The following is an 18,963-nucleotide window of genomic DNA, read 5'->3' as shown; positions in this document are numbered from 1 at the left end:
AGACTACTGTTTGAAATAGAGCAAGTGCTCACGCGAGTTTGCTTTAACAGCCAAACCTTCTACTCAAAAAAATAAAATATGCATCCCGATTTACCATACGTTACACTTTTGACCTTTGGATCACCACGTTAACCCGATTTTGTCGGCCATCTTACCCTAAAGACGTACGGTTTGCCCAAAGATATGCTTGTTTAAATAAAATCTGTTTAAGTAAACGTTGAGCTTTGACCTTCGACTTGCATTTTCAGCAAAGAATTTTTTTAGCCGGAACTTTGAAATCTGAAGAACCTGGAAACCCTTATAAGGATTCACGCGAGTCCGAAGTTCTGTAGAGTCTCACGGGATGGTCACGGATTTTTATTTTATTAAGCAAAACACACTTTTTTGCTTTTTGGCAGTCAAACGAAGCATATAATATCGTTGCAAAAATTTCTCATAAAATTGTAAAATTTTCTCGGAGTAAATGCATAGGTAAAGAGCCATTTCTTTTAACCGTAATCGGAGGTTTTTTGCCAATCGCTGAGGAAACCAGTCGACACACATTTTCTCAAGTTGTGTTAAACCTGGTTATATACATTGTACACAACATGGCGAAAGAGTATTTGCAACTGAAAAGTCATCTGCATTGCTTATTATTGTTGCACGGCTTATCTACTAGGCGTAAAAACGTCACAACAGCGCTTCTGCCGTGATGTCGAAAGTGGTGGTTGCAAGTCATCTAGTTCATGCGGTTATATTTAAACGCCCATAAGGCTTTTGTTGTTGTGCACTGAGAATACGACACGGCGAGCTTTTGTGTTTTTTATTGTTTGTTCTTTTAAATCATTTATAGAATTACGATGGATTAGTTATCAAAAATCACTATGAAATTGTTCACTAAAAAATGCGGTGTAGAACACTTTAGTTCAGACAACGCTCTCAGAAGCTGTGTCATAAAAAGGTTTTTCGTTAAAATATGAAGATATCAATCAGGATAATTTTTTCCATTAGCATAAATCGGATCAAACCTCCAAAACCTAAAAAAAACTGACTGACAATTTGTTTCACACCCAGGGTTAAGCTGTGCAAGATGAAGGGATACCCGCGCACGTTGGATGCTGCGCAGATCAGTGGTTGCCACGACGACATGGAGGCGATACTGCGCAGGTGCGAGCGCGCCAACGGCGGCGTTTTTCTCTCCCAGCTCTCGTCTCACTGCTGCATGTTGCTGCTGAGGGTGCTGGCAGGCCAGCCATCCACGCAGGAAGGGTAAGCGTCAATGACCTCTTAACAACATTCGGAAATAGACCAAAATAGGACCAATACATAATAGTCGTGAAAACCTCTTGATTGGAATAAGTCTTAGACCGGCCGGATTAAATCCTAAACAGCCAGAATAAGGCCTATACAGCTTTTACCTGACCCAAAATCCTAGTCCTAACATCACTAACTCCCCCAATAACTTCAACTCTCACGAAATTTCCTATCTCATCATTCGTTACCTGCCCATAACCCCATACAGGGGCAAACAATTTCGTGCCAAAACAACGTTAACCTTAACGGCGCAGTTCAAACTGGGACCCCCAAGCTTCGACACCCAAACGTTCGATGTCAGACAGGTGTCCCATACCGCCTCCCTACAGTTTCAGGCGTTATTTTGTCGATTTAGACCTTACTTCGTTAAAATTAGGACTTATTCTGACATGTTTGGGCCGTATTCAGACGATTTAATATCTTACTCATTATGTCGTTGGTCCTAATGACAGCCTTACAAAATTCAAACTATTCTGCATTAAAAGTTGATACTTTACATTTCTTATCGTGTGTTCCCATCGCTTTATCTTAGCCAGTGATTGTCGAACTGTGTGCAACGGCACACTGGTGTGTATCCAAAGATTTTCATATAAACCATTCATATTACTCACTAGCCACAAGTAAGCATGTGAGGCTTAAATGTAAACTATATTTATTTTAAAAACTATGTATGCAATACTATGGTATTCATCTATAAGCTTGCCGTGTATTAAGGACTATTGTCAAGGTTGTGTATTATTCTTAAAAAAGTGCGCCGCCTATCTTTTTTTTTGATCGTCCCAAGTCTAAGTGTATCGCAAGCTGAAAAGTTTGAGAAACACTGATCCAAGCCTTTCTCTTGTTTGATTTTACCGCACCGAGTTCAGTGGTTATATTCAACAGCGATAGAAAGCAGACAAAACCGGCTCGCGCCTCATTCCGCAGTAAAACCGACCCTGTATTATTTGGTATGCCAGACTTCTTTTCACATTGGTTATGTGAAGAAATCCGGCACCACTTCATCAACCCAAATATTACTCGATGTCAGTGTAAAATTTATTACACATGTTTTGCCGCTTAGTCTCTGGCCACTGTTTCTTGTAAGCTTTATCGCCTAAAGCTCAAAATCTCTTTGTATACACATTGAAACCAAGGACGCTAGATTGAGTTGCAGGATGGCCATTATGTAAAACCTGTTTTAAATTATAAAAATAAAATAAACCGCCGCCCAAATTACCTGTAAAGTGAAAACGTAAGACCTGTTATTTTACTGTTTTTTTAAGGCTAAGATGTCTATTGATATGGGAAAAGAAAGCGAAATGAGCAACGTTAAAGTGTTACATGTTGCATGAAACTATAAGCTACTGACTTTTTTGTATTGCAAACAAAGAAGAATGTAGCTGTTAAGAACATACTATATTCACGATAACCGAATATACACTGTGATAATCACAGTGTGATCAAAACCTCTTGCGATAATAATACTTACAAATACGTTGAATGCTTTTGCCGTTTTTACTTGGGGAGCATTTGGATTAGCCCCTCACTGTAGTTAGCCGACCAGTCGAATCCCAGTCGCTCTTTAAAGAATCGTTCAACCTCTTACTCGCAGTTTAAAGGTCGTGGAGGCCTCGTCTTGTCGTTAAAATACTTACTGATGAAGCATTAAGTTATGATACTGGACACATTTTGTTTATGCACATCCCTACTCTATCCCCCCAGTTGCGAGACAGGCGCCGTGGACGTGGAGCGTGTTTGCGCGATGTACGCGAGCGCGCTGGACGACTACATGAGCAGGCGGGATAGCAAGATGCAACAATGCGTGCTCCACGATTTCGTCAGCCGTTACCCGATCCTCGCCCGGAACCTCACCAAACCGCTCATCGCCAACGTGAAAGACGCCGTCCTTGTGTTTAGGAAGGTACGATATCTGCCTACTTCCATTATTTGCTTTATTGTTGGTGTTTTTTCGTTTTTTACCAGATTGTACGCTAACTAAGGTGCATTGCTTTGATTTTTTGTAGCGTTTTTACTTCGTTAAACCCACAGCAACTATTTGTCTGGAAAGGTACGCCAGACATTTTGTCTTGTTTGATTGTAGCCTGTCACTTATACAAAGAACTGTACATCAGCTATGACTACTAAAAGTAATATAATATAAGAATCATTGTTAGGTTTTGCATTGCTTCTACTTTTTGTAGCGTTATTACTTTCGTTATACCCACTGCAAATTGTCTGGAAAGGTACGCCAGACATTTTGTCTTGTTTAAATGGAGCCTGTAAGTTGTACCAAGAACTGTAAAGTAGCCATAGCCACTAAAGAAAAATATAATATAAAATAATATGAAAATCATTAGTAGGTTTTGCAGATCTGCAGTAACTTCAAAAGGCTGTGTGTTATATTGTACTGTGTTCATTTGTGAGGCATGTTATTAGGATGCCGTAATCGTTTCGCGGCGTTGCTTTTCAATGGATTTTAGCTCATCTTTATTGCTATTTTAGGGTCAGGCTTGCCAGCTTCTTCAGCTACTTTTCACTTGCTCGGTGTCAGCCCCTTACGCCGGCCAGCACTCGGCGGAGCTCGTGGACACAATCACCGACATCCTAAGCAAGATTTGCAAGCAGCCAGCAGACGACTTTCGGCCAAAACACGTCTCCGAACTTCTGCGGTGAGTGCTGTGAATCGCAAGTAAATTGGACAATTTTCGTGGCCGCTTATAGAGAGCCGAACCCTTTTTTAGAGTTATTGGTTTTAATTGTGTCTGAAGTGGATTGGAGGCAATTTTAGTTGATTTTTTTCGGCTAATTTCAGTTGATTTGTTTTGTTGCTGTCAAAGATGGTGCTTTGTAAATGCGTCAAAACCGGTTTCATTACTCATCAGGAAGTCGATTAACCATTGTGATTGTAATTGTTTGACTCAGAGGTTTACATTTTGTCTGCAACACTATTATTTAAAGAAAGGTATAATGTGAGTTAAAATATGCATTGCGGTCTTGTATACACTCCTTTTGGTATATTAATGATTTTAATTTGCGACATATAAACGTTTTTGGAAAAACCCAACCTTTAGTAATTAACTTGACCATTCATATGTTATTTTTGTTAAGCGAAATTTTTAAATAATTTAAAATGTCAATCCCCTCGGAGGTGCCACAATAATACTATGTGCTCTATTTAAAAAAAAAAAGAAAAATTTAGTTGACGGTAAATTTCTCTTAATTTATTCGAGTCATTAAAACTGCTGTTATTGCCTCAAAACTCGGGTTAATCTGTTCGCATTCATAACTAACATAAATGCCAGTAAGAGTATCCGTGCTTTCCGTTTCACTGTATATGATAAAGAGCTTGTATACAGGAAACATCCACGCCGAGTGTTATTTTAAAGACAAACGCGTCTCTAGTTTCACACGTTTTCTTTTAAATGCTTTTTTTATACCACACAGACTCCTATATCACCCGGTCCAGACCATAAAGTCAAAGGCAGCGGAAGACGACCTGGAACAATGGAAGGAAGTCAGTGACGCTCTCAACAAGCTCCTCCAGCTGCAGGAAGCAAGGAGATCGCAGGAAATCACCAACCTCGCCTGGAAGGTCCTCTCCACTCTCGGAGCAAAGTAGGTTTACTAAGAAATGTGCTCACCGCATGCCACGCTATAATGTATGCCGACAGTGACTGATGTGAACCCCTTACTTTTGTCTGCAAGTCATTAGGTTAGCCGAGCTGTTATGAAAACGACATTTAGGTGTCCGTTTTTCTGGGTTAACGAGTCTTGGTAATTATGACAAATCTTTGCAGGAATTGTTTCAAACTGTTGGAAATGTTTGTGAACCATCGATCTTGTTGAACGCCTAAAATTAGCGCAGTGTTTTCAACTTTTTTAAACCACATATCGCTTATCGCATTAAAATAGTTTTACGGAACACAAGGTTGTAACCATGCCTTAAAATAAACCACACAATTACAGTTTATGCACTTTCAATTTTTCTTTTGGCGATATCTAGGCCTGTTTTGAAGAGTGTTTCGCAGTACACCGATTGTGTGTGTCTTTCATACACCGATTAACTAATCGCTGCTTAACTTAATACAAGGTTGTGGCAAGACATAAACGCAGTCAGGCCACTATTGGCTTTTATTAGTCGTTTTTGACAGTTACTGGCAAATGAATCATCCCAGGCTGAACGACATTGAAAATATGCGCCTACACAAAACCAGTAGCTCCATTGTCAAAAATTTCAATTCAAAGAACATCCATGCTCTCGACTGATAATTTTATATTCTTAACGTTTGGTGTTTCACAGGCGAACCAAACCAGACAAATCCGACAAACCACAAAAGAAAGAAAAGAAGGAGAAGAAAGAAAAGCGAAAACGCAAGTTGTCAGAAGGCGAAAACGGTTGGTATCTATAGTCTGCTTGGGTTAATGCATAAATGGTTAAATACAGGAATCGAGGCGCAAATCGCTCCGTTGTTTGTAGAAACAACATCAATGCCAATACAGAAGTAGGCGTATTTGAAGATATCGAAATAATTCTTAATTCATCTTCAACATCTCTTTAATATAATCATTCTACGTCCAACTACAACCTTCGGTCATTATGCTCCCAAAACTCCGTAATTACGTGTTAAGTTAATAAATGCTGTTTCACATGGGCAATTTTTCTTCAGCGACTGTTTCGACTACCAATTTTTCGAAACGATCACATGTTTTTGGTGGAGGGTTAAGTTAGTTTTTAATCAAGCTTATTTCCAATATGTACAATTCATCAACGTTTTATTGACACAGACGAAAATGCCACCGAAGAGCCAAAAGAGAGCCGGAAAGCGAGAAAGAGAAGAGTGCAGAAAGAAAAGAAGAAGGCAAAACGTGGAAAAGGTTCGAAGCAAAAGCGCCACCTGGCGGAAGATGGAACGTCAAATGACGCACAGAAAAGCTCGGACTCTCTTGTTGTTTCTGTGCCAAAGAAGAAGGCGAAAAAGAAAAACAAGCAACCAAAGGCAGAGTCAACTATTGGCGAATAATGCGCAAAATAAATAGAAAAATTCATTTGGTTCTGTGCAATTTTTTTTTTTCAGAAGAATACCCTATTATCAGCAACTTACTTCGGAGGACGTCAATGTATCGAGTTAGTTAATAAGGTGCAGTTTGTTTACAAGCAACACACATAATAAATTGTCAATTAGCAAGAAGCATTTAGGCACGTAGCATTGACAATTGCAAGCCTACCATAAAAAACGGCAAGGTTTAAAACACCGAACCTATTCCTGCTTTGGTGTTTTTTGGACAAATTTAATATAATTAAACTTTTTGTAAAGCATTACACTTTGACGTATTGTCATATTTTCGTGTTGATCTTGTCAAATCAAGCAATAATCTGTGGGGAGAAGTTGCGACCTCGTGTAATGTACACGGGGGATTACAGTTGACGAATAGAAATATATTGAAATAAGCGCTTAACCTTTTAAACTTTGTTAGTGAACGCATAAAAGTAAACACATGCAGAAGAAAACAATAATATTATGTACATGTGATGCAAGCTATTTAAGACGTCTGAAGTGATGATTGTGCACGATTAATTAACAAGTTAAAATGTCTGTGTCACTGTACATCTCGCAATTGATTTAACTTAACAAACATAACTGTAAATATATTATACACAAAGGTAACAGAAGCAGTAGCATTTTACGTCTTGCAAAATAATTTAAAAAAGTGAGGAAAATAACTGTTTTTTCTATTGTGTATATTGCGAAAGCCAACTTTGTGAACAGATTAACAATACAAGTTATTTTAATGGCCCTTTCTTGTTCAGTCGCAGGATTAGTAGGATGCAATTCCATTTTTTAAAAGAGGAGTTTCGGAGGAACTTATGACGCCGTTTTTTCCAGCTTCCAGCCGCTTGTTTATGGGTGAAACAAAACAGGTTGTAATAAGGACTCCTAGTAGCAGTGCACTTTGAAAGGTCATTATACCGACACTGCCAAAACTGCTATAAATGATTCTGCCGACCACTCCGAGAAACAATGCTGTGACTGACATTGACCCTGTCATCCAAGTGTTAACAACCGTTTCTTCGACGGGATAGGTTTGCTGCGTCAGCATCTCTAGACCTAAGATTGATGAAAAACCGTTAAAAAATCCAAACAATGAGTTTCCGACAAAGATGAGCTTTGCTTTTTCTAAAATCACACCCACACCCAACAAGATTGTGGACAGCAACGTCAACCCCAGGCTTACTAAAATTAGAGATTTGTATCGCTTGCAATGGTTGACTAGCGGGCCACCGAGCATAAGACCAACTATGTTACTAACACTCCAAAGCGACATGACATAACCGCTTACTACGTCGGAGGGAAGTCTAGAAAAACTTTCCAGGTGTAAACTATGCAGGATCTCTGACATTATAAGATTTTCAATGAAGACTATCTGGAAGACAATGGCCAACGCAATTGTCATAATAACGTAAGACCTGTTTGTAAACAACGATTTTGTTTCATTACAAAACACAGTCCAAGTCTTTTGATCTGTATTCATTGTTTCTTTTAGACTTTGAGCCGCCGTTGGTGCCATCGGTGGTCGATCGGTAATAAACACGCATAAGAACACGGCAGAAAATACTGCAATGCCCGAAAACGCAGCGTACATGATTTGTAAGTTACGCCGGCCGTTTTCAAGCATTGAATCACTGAGGGTGTACGTATCATTTCTGCCTAAATCCGACGAATACAGCAAGTAAGGCGGCAAAAGATAGCCGGTCGTATCCCCGACAACAAGGCCCATTACGTTGATGGATATCACTGTACCCACTTGGTTTTCGGGAAACCACAGAACTGCAAACGTGGAGGACAAACCTATGACGATGGTTTCTGCGATTCCTGACAAAAGCTGCCCTAGGAATATCAAGGAAACCAGTGAAGGGCGAGTGAGGGCGGCAGTAACCAACAGCATTCCGATTGTGCTTGTTACTACAACCATCACAACCATCTTCCTTAATCCGATGCTGCCTTTGAATGCGAACCACGCCAAAGGAACTGTGATGAAAACGGCGCTGATATTTCGTCCGTTTGTGATCCAATCCACCAACGCATGGTCGATATTGTAAAACTGTGTGTAGAAGTTGCTGATTTCTCCAAAACTGCCGAAAGAAATTCCGCCGAAAAACTGGAAAATAAAAAGGCCGAGCAAAAAGAACCACCTCCTTGCGTAGAGTTCAACCTGCATGCTAAAAGTTATGTTTATTTATTTAAGATAACAGCAAACAATAGAGGTTTAGTTAGTTACAACAAAAAGCCAACAGTTATCGTTCCTTTGTTAATTGGTTCGCCTAGGAATAATGCGCTTACTAATTTTGATGTGTGCATTTAAATCTATGTAAAAATATTGTTAGATATAAACAAGCGCCAGGAAATTACGCGTTTATTTTGGCATTTCCTGTCTTTAATTTAATGTCGTAAAAAGGGGTAAGCAGTTGCCTTGGCATATTTTTATGGGATAACAGTAAATTCAAGTAAGACGTATGTGATGTTAAGTTCCCACACAATATTTTCAAAAAAAAATAAATTAAAATAAAAAATAAATAAAATAAATAAATAAATAAAAAAAAATTAAAAAGGCATTTATTGTACATGTATTTATAGGCTAAATAAGCTATAAACCGTGGGCCATTATTTTCAACAGCAGGCGCATGAGAAACACAAAATGCTGTAGCTGGCCGGGTCAAAAAGTGGAACTAAAATAGATAACATGACGTCATACTGTGACACTAAGTTGTCATTACGTTTGAGTTGTACATACCAAGAAAAATTGTTTTAATGAAAATAAACCGTGGACCGAATTAAATGGCTTGGCAAGCCATTTTATGTCAAGTCTAAACCTTTAAAGTTGTTTAGATAACGTTCTTTGAAACCGAACCTTATTCCAGTGGATAATAACAAATCAAGTCAAGTCGCGTTCAGCAAGAAGAGAAATGACCTAAGTCGAGTCAAGTTATTTATAAACATTGACTCAAGTGCAGCCAATCTGCTACACTTGAAAGCAGTTAAAAAACTGGTATCGGACGACTTACAATATCACAAACTTCTACTATCCCAGTGTTGTAAACAGGTTATTAAGACAAGCCAAGATATTTGAAAACATATACTTAAGTACAATTACTTCAAGTAATTAACTTCTATCATTACAACACTGTAGCCTACTATTGGCTTTTTCAATCACAGACTTTGTCTATTTAGACAAAATCAAAACACTTTAGATACAATAGTAAAACACAAGCATGCCTTAATAAAAATGGCGCCATTTTCCGCGGAACCCAATGTTATTCTCGGTTACTTTGAAGTCTGTTAGTGTTGGAAGTAGCAAAATACCAACAGGTTTTACAATGCCGAGAAGGCCTTTAGATACATGATTAGGAAATTGCGGAGGCTGGATTCAGTCATAATTTGCCCGTGGCAAAACATTATACTTCATCATGGTTTGTTAGACGCTATACCCTTAGCAGTCAATCCGGCATAAGAGCATTTGTGTTCCGAAACGGTGGTTACACTTAAAAGTAGCTTATTAATGAATGTGGTCCCTGTTTTAACTTCTGATAAGTATTGTTGAACGTCTTGTCCCTGAACCTATGATATCATTTTATTAACCCTTTGACTCCATCTATCATCTATGTAGATTTTTTATCAGAAACCTACACAATAATTATAAATACATACAAGTTAAGGTTAGATGGATACTTTTAAATGCTATCCATACGACTACATCTGTTGCATAATGTTAGGTCAAAAACATTACGGGGGCACACATATACACGGTGGTCGGTTGCAAGTTAAAGATGACGAAAAAGAAATTAAAAAAAGGTTGACGTTGGACTCGAGCGTGGTGGAGGAAGAGCTTCGAGGTTTTTTTTGATTTGTTTTTCGCTAACTAAAAGAAAGTAGGAACACTAAACACGGATCTGTTGATTATCTTCAGTAGAAAGAGTTTTTATCTTGGTCTCACTTACTGCACTGATGATGGCAAAATAAATTGCCGAAACGTTTGCTAATAAAAGAATGAATCTTTTATCTATTATTTGGGCCACTCTCTTTCTACTGAAAAAAAAAAAGAAAGTAAGTGTGAAGTAAAGGGTGAAGATTAACAGACTTATTCTTCCCATTGACCAAAATCCTGAGGACAAGCATTCTCTCAAAGGGAGACGATGCCGCCACTTGGAGGTAGGACCAGAGTTAAACTGCGCTTCGGCATAAGATTTATAGGTAATAGGTGTCAGTATTATTAATAAGTTTAATATTTTACTGCCCGGAAACAAATGGCAGGACACAAACCCACAGTGATCCGGTGAAAGACCACCGGCTTCGATGGGTTCGCAAATTCCTAGGCCTTATTAGATGTCCACTGTCGTTACTAAGACAACAACGTGCGGTCTCACGGAACGAGCCCCTACTGAATGGGAGAAGTGGGTCACTATCACCACGTTATGCCACCTGTTGTAGTATCCTGAAAACTCAATCGAAGTCAACAAGGCAAAGGGCCTAGTTTATAATAATCTGTGCGGCGATTGTCCTATGGTTTATTGGTGAAATAGGAAGTTTGTTCGACACACGGCGGAAAGAACACGTTCGTGAAGTGAAGACAACGACGCTAAGAAAGTCAACAACGACAACGACGCTAAACAACGACGCTAAGAAGTCAGCTTTTGCGCTGCATGTATGTAAATTCAATCACAATATTAAATTCTTCTGGTGGCACTGTTATTGCGAAAGAAGGTGACTTTGGTAACGTATTTTTTGTGAAACGTGGTGTATTCACCGGCAGCCAGATACTATTAATATAAAAACGAACGTTTTATTTCCAGCTCCATGCAAACAGGTGTTAAAAGATAACAATTGAGTTGTGGGTCGACGCCTTTATCGCTTTTTGTTTAGTTTTACTTTGCGTGGGTTTTATCTTGGTATTGTTGCATTGCCTGTTTAAGGCATCCTGTATAGGTAGCCGAAACGTTGGAGGAAATAAATTGCCACAAATTTAATTATTGTAGCGCCTTTGTGCGGACCTAATGCGTTAGGCCGCGGGAGCTTTTATTTGGCATGCTTTGCCTGGTAGCAACAGCATGTGGTGAATAAGCAAACGCCGTCTGGAAAACTTTTGTTCAAACTTTTCAAAACTGATAATGGCAAAAGGTTTCATAAAAAAAATATTAGGCTAATGTTTTGAAGCACATTAATATCTTTTTTAGGTGTGTTCAAGCTATCTAAACTAGTTGATTAGTTCTAAGAATATAGGTTATATATAATTTGTTTGAAACGACAGTGGGGACTTTTCTGAATCGAGTACGCAAAAGAGTTATAAAAACACGTACACTTTACTTAAGTCTTTTAAATTATGCAACGATGACTTTTGTATAACGCAATAATCGCTAGAGACAAACAAAAAACAAGTAAGTCTTTGTTGCCTGTAGTTTTAAATTATGTAATATTGTTGTATGTTTTGGACGACAATTCTATATCTTTCACTAAACCATATGTTGTACTTAATTCGTTTTTGAAAAGCTTCACGTTTACTAAACTTACATAACCACAGGTTATGTTAGAAGCGTATATGAGAAAAATTAGGACTTGTACTTTGTAAGGACTAACCAAAAGCAACAGCATTTAGGTGGCGGTAAAGAACAATGTCATTTAGATAATAAGTCTCATGCGGCTATAAATATGCCCGATACCAGTTTTATTCCGACACCGTTACAAAATACCGTTAAAAAAACAAAATATAAATCGTTTAGTTTACCATTTTTGGTTTTCATAAAAGAATCATTCATAAAATTTAATCAAGGAACGAAAACAAACTATATAAATAATTTTTATATTTTTGAAAAATGTTATTCAAATTAACGTGCTATGTTTGTCCCTTTAGATGACGGACATTCTTATCCTGCAAAAGTGGCGTTTTGGACGAAGATGGACAGCAGCCGTTTTGCCCGGCCTCCAGGCGCTTGTTTATCGGAGAAATAAAACAAGACAAAAATACGGCGGATAGCAAAAGTGCGCTTTCCAAGATCACCCCGAAGCTGCCCAAACTGTTAAAAATAACTCTGCCGAACACGCTAAGGAGCAGTGCAGTTATGGAAAGCACCCCAGTCATCCAAGTGTTGACCACCGTTTCTTTTAAAGGGTAGGTTTGCTGGGTTAAAATGTCTAAACCTAAAACACTTGAAAAGCCGTTGAAAAATCCAACAAAAGAGTTACCTAGAAAAATTGCGACCGCCCTCTCCAAAATTACTCCTGCTGCCAGTACGGTTGTGGCTAGAAATGTCAATGTCAGGCTAACCACAATTAGAGCCTTGTATCGTTTGCAGTGATTGGTCCGCTGACCAGCCAGAAGCAGGCCAATTATGTTACTGACGCTCCACAGCGACATGACAAAGCCGCTAAGCAAATCTGAAGGAAAATTGGCAAAGCGTTCCAAGTTCAAACTATGCAGGATCTCTGACATTATACGATTTTCAATGAAGACTACTGTGACGTCCAAAATTTTAGGACTGTCACGCATAGGCTTACAAGTTAGCAAACCTAGGCTTTTGCCTTTGTCGTAGGTGACGTCATTGGGCACGATGAGTCAGAAATTCACAACTGTCCTCTAACTGCACAAACTGTGGTTTTCAGTGTTATATTATGGCGATGAAGGTGAAGGAACGGTGCACGAATTCGGCAACGGATAAACAAATACAGTTCGTATCCAAAGAGGGTTCATTCCAAATCATGACATTGAAAGGCGTTTACATCATACAGAACATGTTGGGGTTATACAGTAGAGGACACATTGAGATTTCTGAAGTTCACAGTACCTAGGTGTTTAGCATTACGGTGTTGGTTTAATCGTCTAAACATTTGAAGAATAACAACAAACAAAATGTTACCAAAACACTTTACATAACTAGACATTAACTAAATTGCAATTGTCTTACATTAACGAGCATATAAACAACTAAACTTAGCCGATTCCAACAGATAACTGCCATACGAAGACTGCAACAGAAAGTGAACAAAGACTGCACTAAAAAGGGGTGGGAAAACAAAGCCGAAATACACAAAGGAATCATACCGTAACGCATGGTTGCACTTGACAGAGAAACCTAGAAAACTTATATAAATATTGTTATTTTGTCCGTAACAACTACTTTAAACGACACGGCCAACGCGATGGTCGTAATGATATAAGACCAGTTAGTGAACAACGATGTCGTCTCCATACAAAACATTTTCCAGTTTGTTTTCCCAACATTCCTGCTTTCTTGTATTCTTTGCATAGCCACTGTAGCCGCCACTGGGGGGCGGTCAGTAATAAACACAGATAACAGAAACGCTAGAAGTACTGCAATACCGAAATACGTTCCGTACATTATTTGTAGGTTACGTCGACCGTGTTCAAGCATTGAAGCGCTCAGTGTGTATGCAGTATTGTTTTTGCCTAAACCTTGCGAATACAGCAAGTAAGGTGGCAAGAGATAACCAGTTGTGTCACCGACAACAAGGCCAATCAAGTTGACGGATATCGCTGTACCGACTTGGTGTTCCGGAAACCACAGAACTGCGAACGTTGAAGGCAAAGCTATGCCGATTGCTCCTGCGATTCCTGACAGCAATTGTCCTATGAATATGAAAGAAACCAGCGAAGGGCGAGTGAGGGCGGCAGTAATAAACAACATTCCGATTGTGCTTGTTACCACAACCAACAGAACCATCTTCCTTAATCCGATGCTGCCTTTAAATGCGAACCACGCCAAAGGAACTGTGATGAAAACGGCGCTGATATTTTGTCCGTTTGTGATCCAATCCACCAACGCATAGTTGATGTTGTAAAACTGATAGTAGAAGTTGCTGATTTCGCCAAAACTGGCAAAATAAATTCCGCCCAAAAACTGGAAAAATCGGGAACACTTTTAAACAGTCAGTAGATCAGAACCTGTTTTTGATGGTCATTTATATATGACGTTACTAAAATACGTCCAAGTGTGACGTCACAAAACATGTTGCCACTCAAATACAAACTTTTCTCATTATTTGGTATAATTGTTTGTAATTTTGCAACTATTTTAAAAAAATGATGTTGAACAGTTGGAAAAAAAAATTGTGTTACAAAAGCTGGTATAATTTATTTATTTATAAGTGTTAGATTTCTCCTATTTCTCGGTTTATTTACCAATGTTTTGTACGGTGCCACTGTGGATTGCAGAAAATCTACCTTAATTTAGTTGCGTAAATGAGTAAAATACAGGCTGCAGAGTCAAAGCTGGACTCGGGAATCGACAAAATCTTACATTAGGCCGGAGTCGGACTCGGGACTCGGGAGTCGGACTCGGGTGTATTTTTTTGGCCGGGGTCGGACTCGGGAGTCGGACTCGGGTTGTTTTTAATCCGCAGCCCTGCTGCTTGCTAGTATACTATTCAATGTCATAAAACAGCATTCAGTTATAAATAATAATATTTCATTTAAAGTTTGTGATGCACCCTTGTAGCCTATACCTTTCCGTACTGGTGCACAATATGCATATTTTGTTGCACCCTATGGTGCACCGTGCACACCGGCAGGGTTTTGTTAAGGTTTGATTTGGGTGACCGCTAAATAGTTTTAAGAGACCGCAAGTGTTTCATTTAAATACCAAAAAGTCCAAAATTTGGGAAACCGCTGGAGATATTTGGGAAACGGTCCCCCAAAAACCTTAAAAAAACACTGCACACCGGTTGTAGAGCACTGGCATAGAGCATTACGTAATTAGTATTCAATGGCAGCACCACTACGCCCCCCCCCCCCCCCTTTGCCAGTTTAATCGCTCCATTTATCTCAACAACCTTCCTGAGAGGTCAGTTAAGCCTGATAGAGTATACCACACAAATATTTATTGCACTTATCGGGTCATGCTTAACAATACAATTTATTTATAGGCTCCGTAGGCCTAAAACATGGGTGAAAAAAAAACAACCCTGCGGGCCGTTAAATGTTAACAGTGTAGACTCCACGGCCAAAATTACCGGAAGGAAATATAACATTTTTTCTAACTGGAACAAGTTATTCTATTTTAACAAAAGGCTAAAACAAACATAAAAATAAGACTAAGCTATAAATCTGGAACATCCTTATAATTAAAACTTTTTTGCCTTTAGCTAAGGAAATGCCGCGTTAAAGCAAAATACCGAATAAAATTCGCTTTAAATGGCAAATGTTCAAGCAAATTTGTGTAAAATAAACATGTTATAAATATGCCTAGAAAGTTAACAGTTAAGTATGATTATAAAACCGTTTTTATTTATGTGCAGACGTAATTTTTCATTCGACAAATATGCTAGTGGACATTGTGGTTTACGTATTTATATGTTTGTTTTGCTGGATAAACTTTGAATGTTGAAAGTTTTATTACAACATTTTTAATTTTATGGCAACTTTAGTTGAGTTTGCGTTTCGTAGGTTATGGAGCAGGTTTTCAACATTATACGATGTTTTCTACGCAATATTTAAAGAAGACTTAACCTAGGTTTACGTATTTAATGATAAAACAACCGAAAGTTTCTACTGATATTTATTCCGAACGACAAACGAACTTGAGAGTTTTAGACAAAAGCCTGGATATGCAATTGCGAAGAGTTGTACTTTAACATTACGCATTATGCTACAAAAAAGAACCACCAATGCAGCGTTTCTTTTGACAATTGCGGACCGGTAAAGATACAAAAATCTATTCACGGACCGCTAAACAGAATTACATTTATAGGCACGAAGTCATTAATGAACAAAACCTATACCTATAGCTATAGTTTATGCAAGTCCCAATTAAGCCGTCACAAGAAGTGCCAGCAAAATAAAATAAAGCATCACACTGCAAGTTGTGTTAAGGTGGAAGAAACAATATTTTGAAAACTTTTTCATTCACGTCTGCTTAAGTTGGCATAAAAATCTATTTACACAAAACAATGACAACTTTGCGGCGTACCCGGCAAACATTTATCGCAAACCGGTGGTTACGAACCGATGCACTAATGCACGAGGTGATCTGTATATATAGTATTTTTCTTCACGTTATATAAGTAAGACAACAACTAAAAACATAAATAAAGCAGATGTCAATCCCCGCAAAACTAAAAAAATTATGGAAAAATTGTTGAGCAAATCTGGGGCAAAAATGGGTTCGCCTCAGATTTGAATTTGATATATAAGCATCTAAAACATGGCTGAACCGTTGTGTTTTGTTTAAAAGTAATAAATGTATCTGTTATATGAAGCGAAAAACACCAGCACGAACGTCAAACTTCATAGTTAAATTATCAAACTTGTAAATTACTTACGGTTAAATTGTCTATTTACAAAAATGCATGTAAATATAATTAGTCAACCAGTTTGAAAAAATGTTTTTTAAAAATCGAAGCAATACAATTCTTGACAAGAGGTTGGTAAACTGAAATGTTCAACTGATACTTTTGAACAAACGTCAGGGACGATGACTGGCAGAGGCGGATCCAGCGAGGACACGTAGCCATGCCCCCAAAAAACTATATTTTTTTACTATTTTAACTACGCAAATGCAAAAATTGTTGTGCCCATCAGAATTAAGTTTTTATTATGTCTTATCGAATCTTTCTTCGCCTTAGCCCAACAGGCGTCGTGCTTCCCATCGCACCCTTTAAAATGAGGTTTATGCAACTGAAACTATTAAAAGGCATTTTTTTCACATTGCACTCAAGTTACTTCCTTATTTTTAAATAAAACAAGTTAGGTTTTGACGTAACTTGATGACGTAAGTTGTGACGGCCACGTTTTGTGGCAACTTTTTGATATCAAACCAAAAAAAGCCCCAAAACACAATTCCTCGATCCGCCCCTGTTGACTGATCGTATTACTTCAAATAGTGAAACAAACAAATATCATGAATATTACGATCAAAACGTGTAAAGCTTTTATCTTATAAAGTAATTTAACAATGCGTGTTTGTGCTTACTGAACATATTCTCATTGCCAGCAGTAAAGTCTGATAAAGGTAATTGGCCAGCCGACAATTATTCTTAAAATGCGTCTATGTTAGATCGAACAATAACTCAACACTCCTAAACGTGTGTGTTTTATTCTTGCAAAAGAGGCGTTTCGGACGTTGATGGAAATCCGTTTTGCCCTGCATCCAGCCGCTTGTTTTTTGGTGAAATAAAACAGGTTGATAAGACGGCGGCCAGCAATAGCGCGCTTTGCAAGGTCACGACCCCAAGGCTACCCCCAAATTGGTAAATTATTCTACCAAGCACGCCGAGAAGTAATGCCATTATGGAAAGCGCCCCTGTCATCCAAGTGTTCACCACCGTTTCTTCTACTGGGTAGGTTTGCTGCGTTAAAATCTCAAGAGCTATGACACTTGTAAAGCCGTTGAAAAACCCAAATAGTGAGTTACCGAAAAATATTGCAGTCGACTTCTTTAATATCACGCCCACTGCTAATATCACTGTTGCAATGAAGGTACAAGCCAAGCTAACTACAATTAGTGCTTTGTATCGCTTGCAATGGTTCACTAGTGGGCCGCCCAAAAGCAGTCCAACTATGTTACTCAGGCTCCACAGCGACATGACAAAGCCGCTAATCAAGTCAGAAGGTAGGTGAGCGAAGCCCTTCAAGTCCAAACTGTGCATAAGTTCAGACATTATAAGATTCTCAACAAAAACTACTTGAAAGGACATAGCCAACGCGATAGTGGTGATAACATACGACCAATTTGTGAATAAAGATTTCGTCTCCATGCAAAACATAGCCCTATCTTTTTTCTCAGCAACTGTGTTTTTCTTCTTGCTTTGAGCCGCTGTTGGAGCTTTTGGAGGTCGGTCGGTAATAAATAGACATAAGATCACGGCTAGAAAGCCAGCAATTCCCAGATACGAACCGTACATAGTTTGTAATGTATGTCGGCCATGCTCAAGCATTTGTGTAGTGAGGGCATATGTATCATTTCTGCCTAAATTTGACGAATAGAGCAAGTAGGGCGGCAAGAGATAGCCAGTTGTGTCGCCTGCCATCAGACCTATTACATTGACGGATATTGCTGTACCCACTTGATGTTCAGGAAACCACAGAACTGCAAATGTGGAAGGCAAAGCTATTCCGATGGTTTCTGAGATTCCTAAAAAGAGCTGTCCTATGAATATCAATGCAACCAGTGAAGGGCGAATAAGGGCGACAGTAACAAACAGCATTCCGATTGTGCTTGTTACCACAACCATTACAACCATCTTTCTTAATCCGATGCTGCCTTTGAATGCGAACCACGCCAAAGGAATTGTGATGAAAACGGCTCCAATATTTCGTCCGTTTGTGATCCAATCCACCAATGCATGGTTGATGTTGTAATACTGCGTGTAAAAGTTGCTGATTTCGCCAAAACTGGCAAAAGAAATTCCGCCCAAAAACTGGAAAACAGCAAGGCCTAGCAGAAAAAACCACCTCCTAGTGTAAATCTTAATCTCGTTGTCACCCATTACAGTCATTTTTTTACATCTATGTAAATAAACTGATCTGCGTATAAAGAAAACCAGGCGTTATTACAACACTAAGAGACTCCATCCCCCAAATTGTTATTGAGGTTTATGTTTTTAATCTTAAACCTCAGGTTGTATTTTTAATTTAACTCAAATTACATTTAACTATGATGTTCTCAAATGGGTAAGTTACATTAAT

General features: G+C 38.6%; 3 protein-coding genes across 3 annotated transcripts in view; 1 reads left to right on the top strand and 2 right to left on the bottom strand.

The window, feature by feature from the left end:
- Window positions 1–6,293, top strand: part of LOC146167522 (myb-binding protein 1A-like protein) — a 30,330-nt gene extending 24,037 nt beyond the window's left edge. The window contains exons 17-22 of the mRNA XM_083385954.1: window positions 1,054–1,248; window positions 2,995–3,193; window positions 3,775–3,941; window positions 4,717–4,887; window positions 5,573–5,667; window positions 6,058–6,293. Of these exons, the coding sequence (XP_083242080.1) occupies window positions 1,054–1,248; window positions 2,995–3,193; window positions 3,775–3,941; window positions 4,717–4,887; window positions 5,573–5,667; window positions 6,058–6,293 (1,063 nt within the window). The remainder of the gene's footprint in view (window positions 1–1,053; window positions 1,249–2,994; window positions 3,194–3,774; window positions 3,942–4,716; window positions 4,888–5,572; window positions 5,668–6,057) is intronic.
- A 796-nt stretch (window positions 6,294–7,089) lies between these two features.
- On the bottom strand, window positions 7,090–8,490 carry LOC146167521 (choline/ethanolamine transporter flvcr2b-like). The gene has a single exon (XM_083385942.1). The coding sequence runs from the start codon at window positions 8,488–8,490 to the stop codon at window positions 7,090–7,092; it is 1,401 nt and encodes a 466-aa protein (XP_083242068.1).
- An 8,879-nt stretch (window positions 8,491–17,369) lies between these two features.
- LOC146167520 (putative MFS-type transporter C09D4.1) lies at window positions 17,370–18,773 on the bottom strand. The gene has a single exon (XM_083385929.1). The coding sequence runs from the start codon at window positions 18,771–18,773 to the stop codon at window positions 17,370–17,372; it is 1,404 nt and encodes a 467-aa protein (XP_083242055.1).
- Between the last annotated feature and the right edge of the window lie 190 nt (window positions 18,774–18,963).

Source organism: Ascidiella aspersa, chromosome 1 (genome assembly GCF_963924565.1).
Source record: "Ascidiella aspersa chromosome 1, kaAscAspe10.2, whole genome shotgun sequence".
Classification (NCBI taxonomy): Eukaryota; Metazoa; Chordata; class Ascidiacea; order Phlebobranchia; family Ascidiidae; genus Ascidiella; species Ascidiella aspersa.
This window is presented reverse-complemented; position numbering and strand designations above follow the sequence as displayed.

What these genes read in the sequence shown, in the direction of transcription:
- LOC146167521 (XM_083385942.1), bottom strand. Translation starts at nt 8,490, where the DNA reads ATGCAGGTTGAACTCTACGCAAGGAGGTGGTTCTTTTTGCTCGGCCTT.
- LOC146167520 (XM_083385929.1), bottom strand. Translation starts at nt 18,773, where the DNA reads ATGACTGTAATGGGTGACAACGAGATTAAGATTTACACTAGGAGGTGG.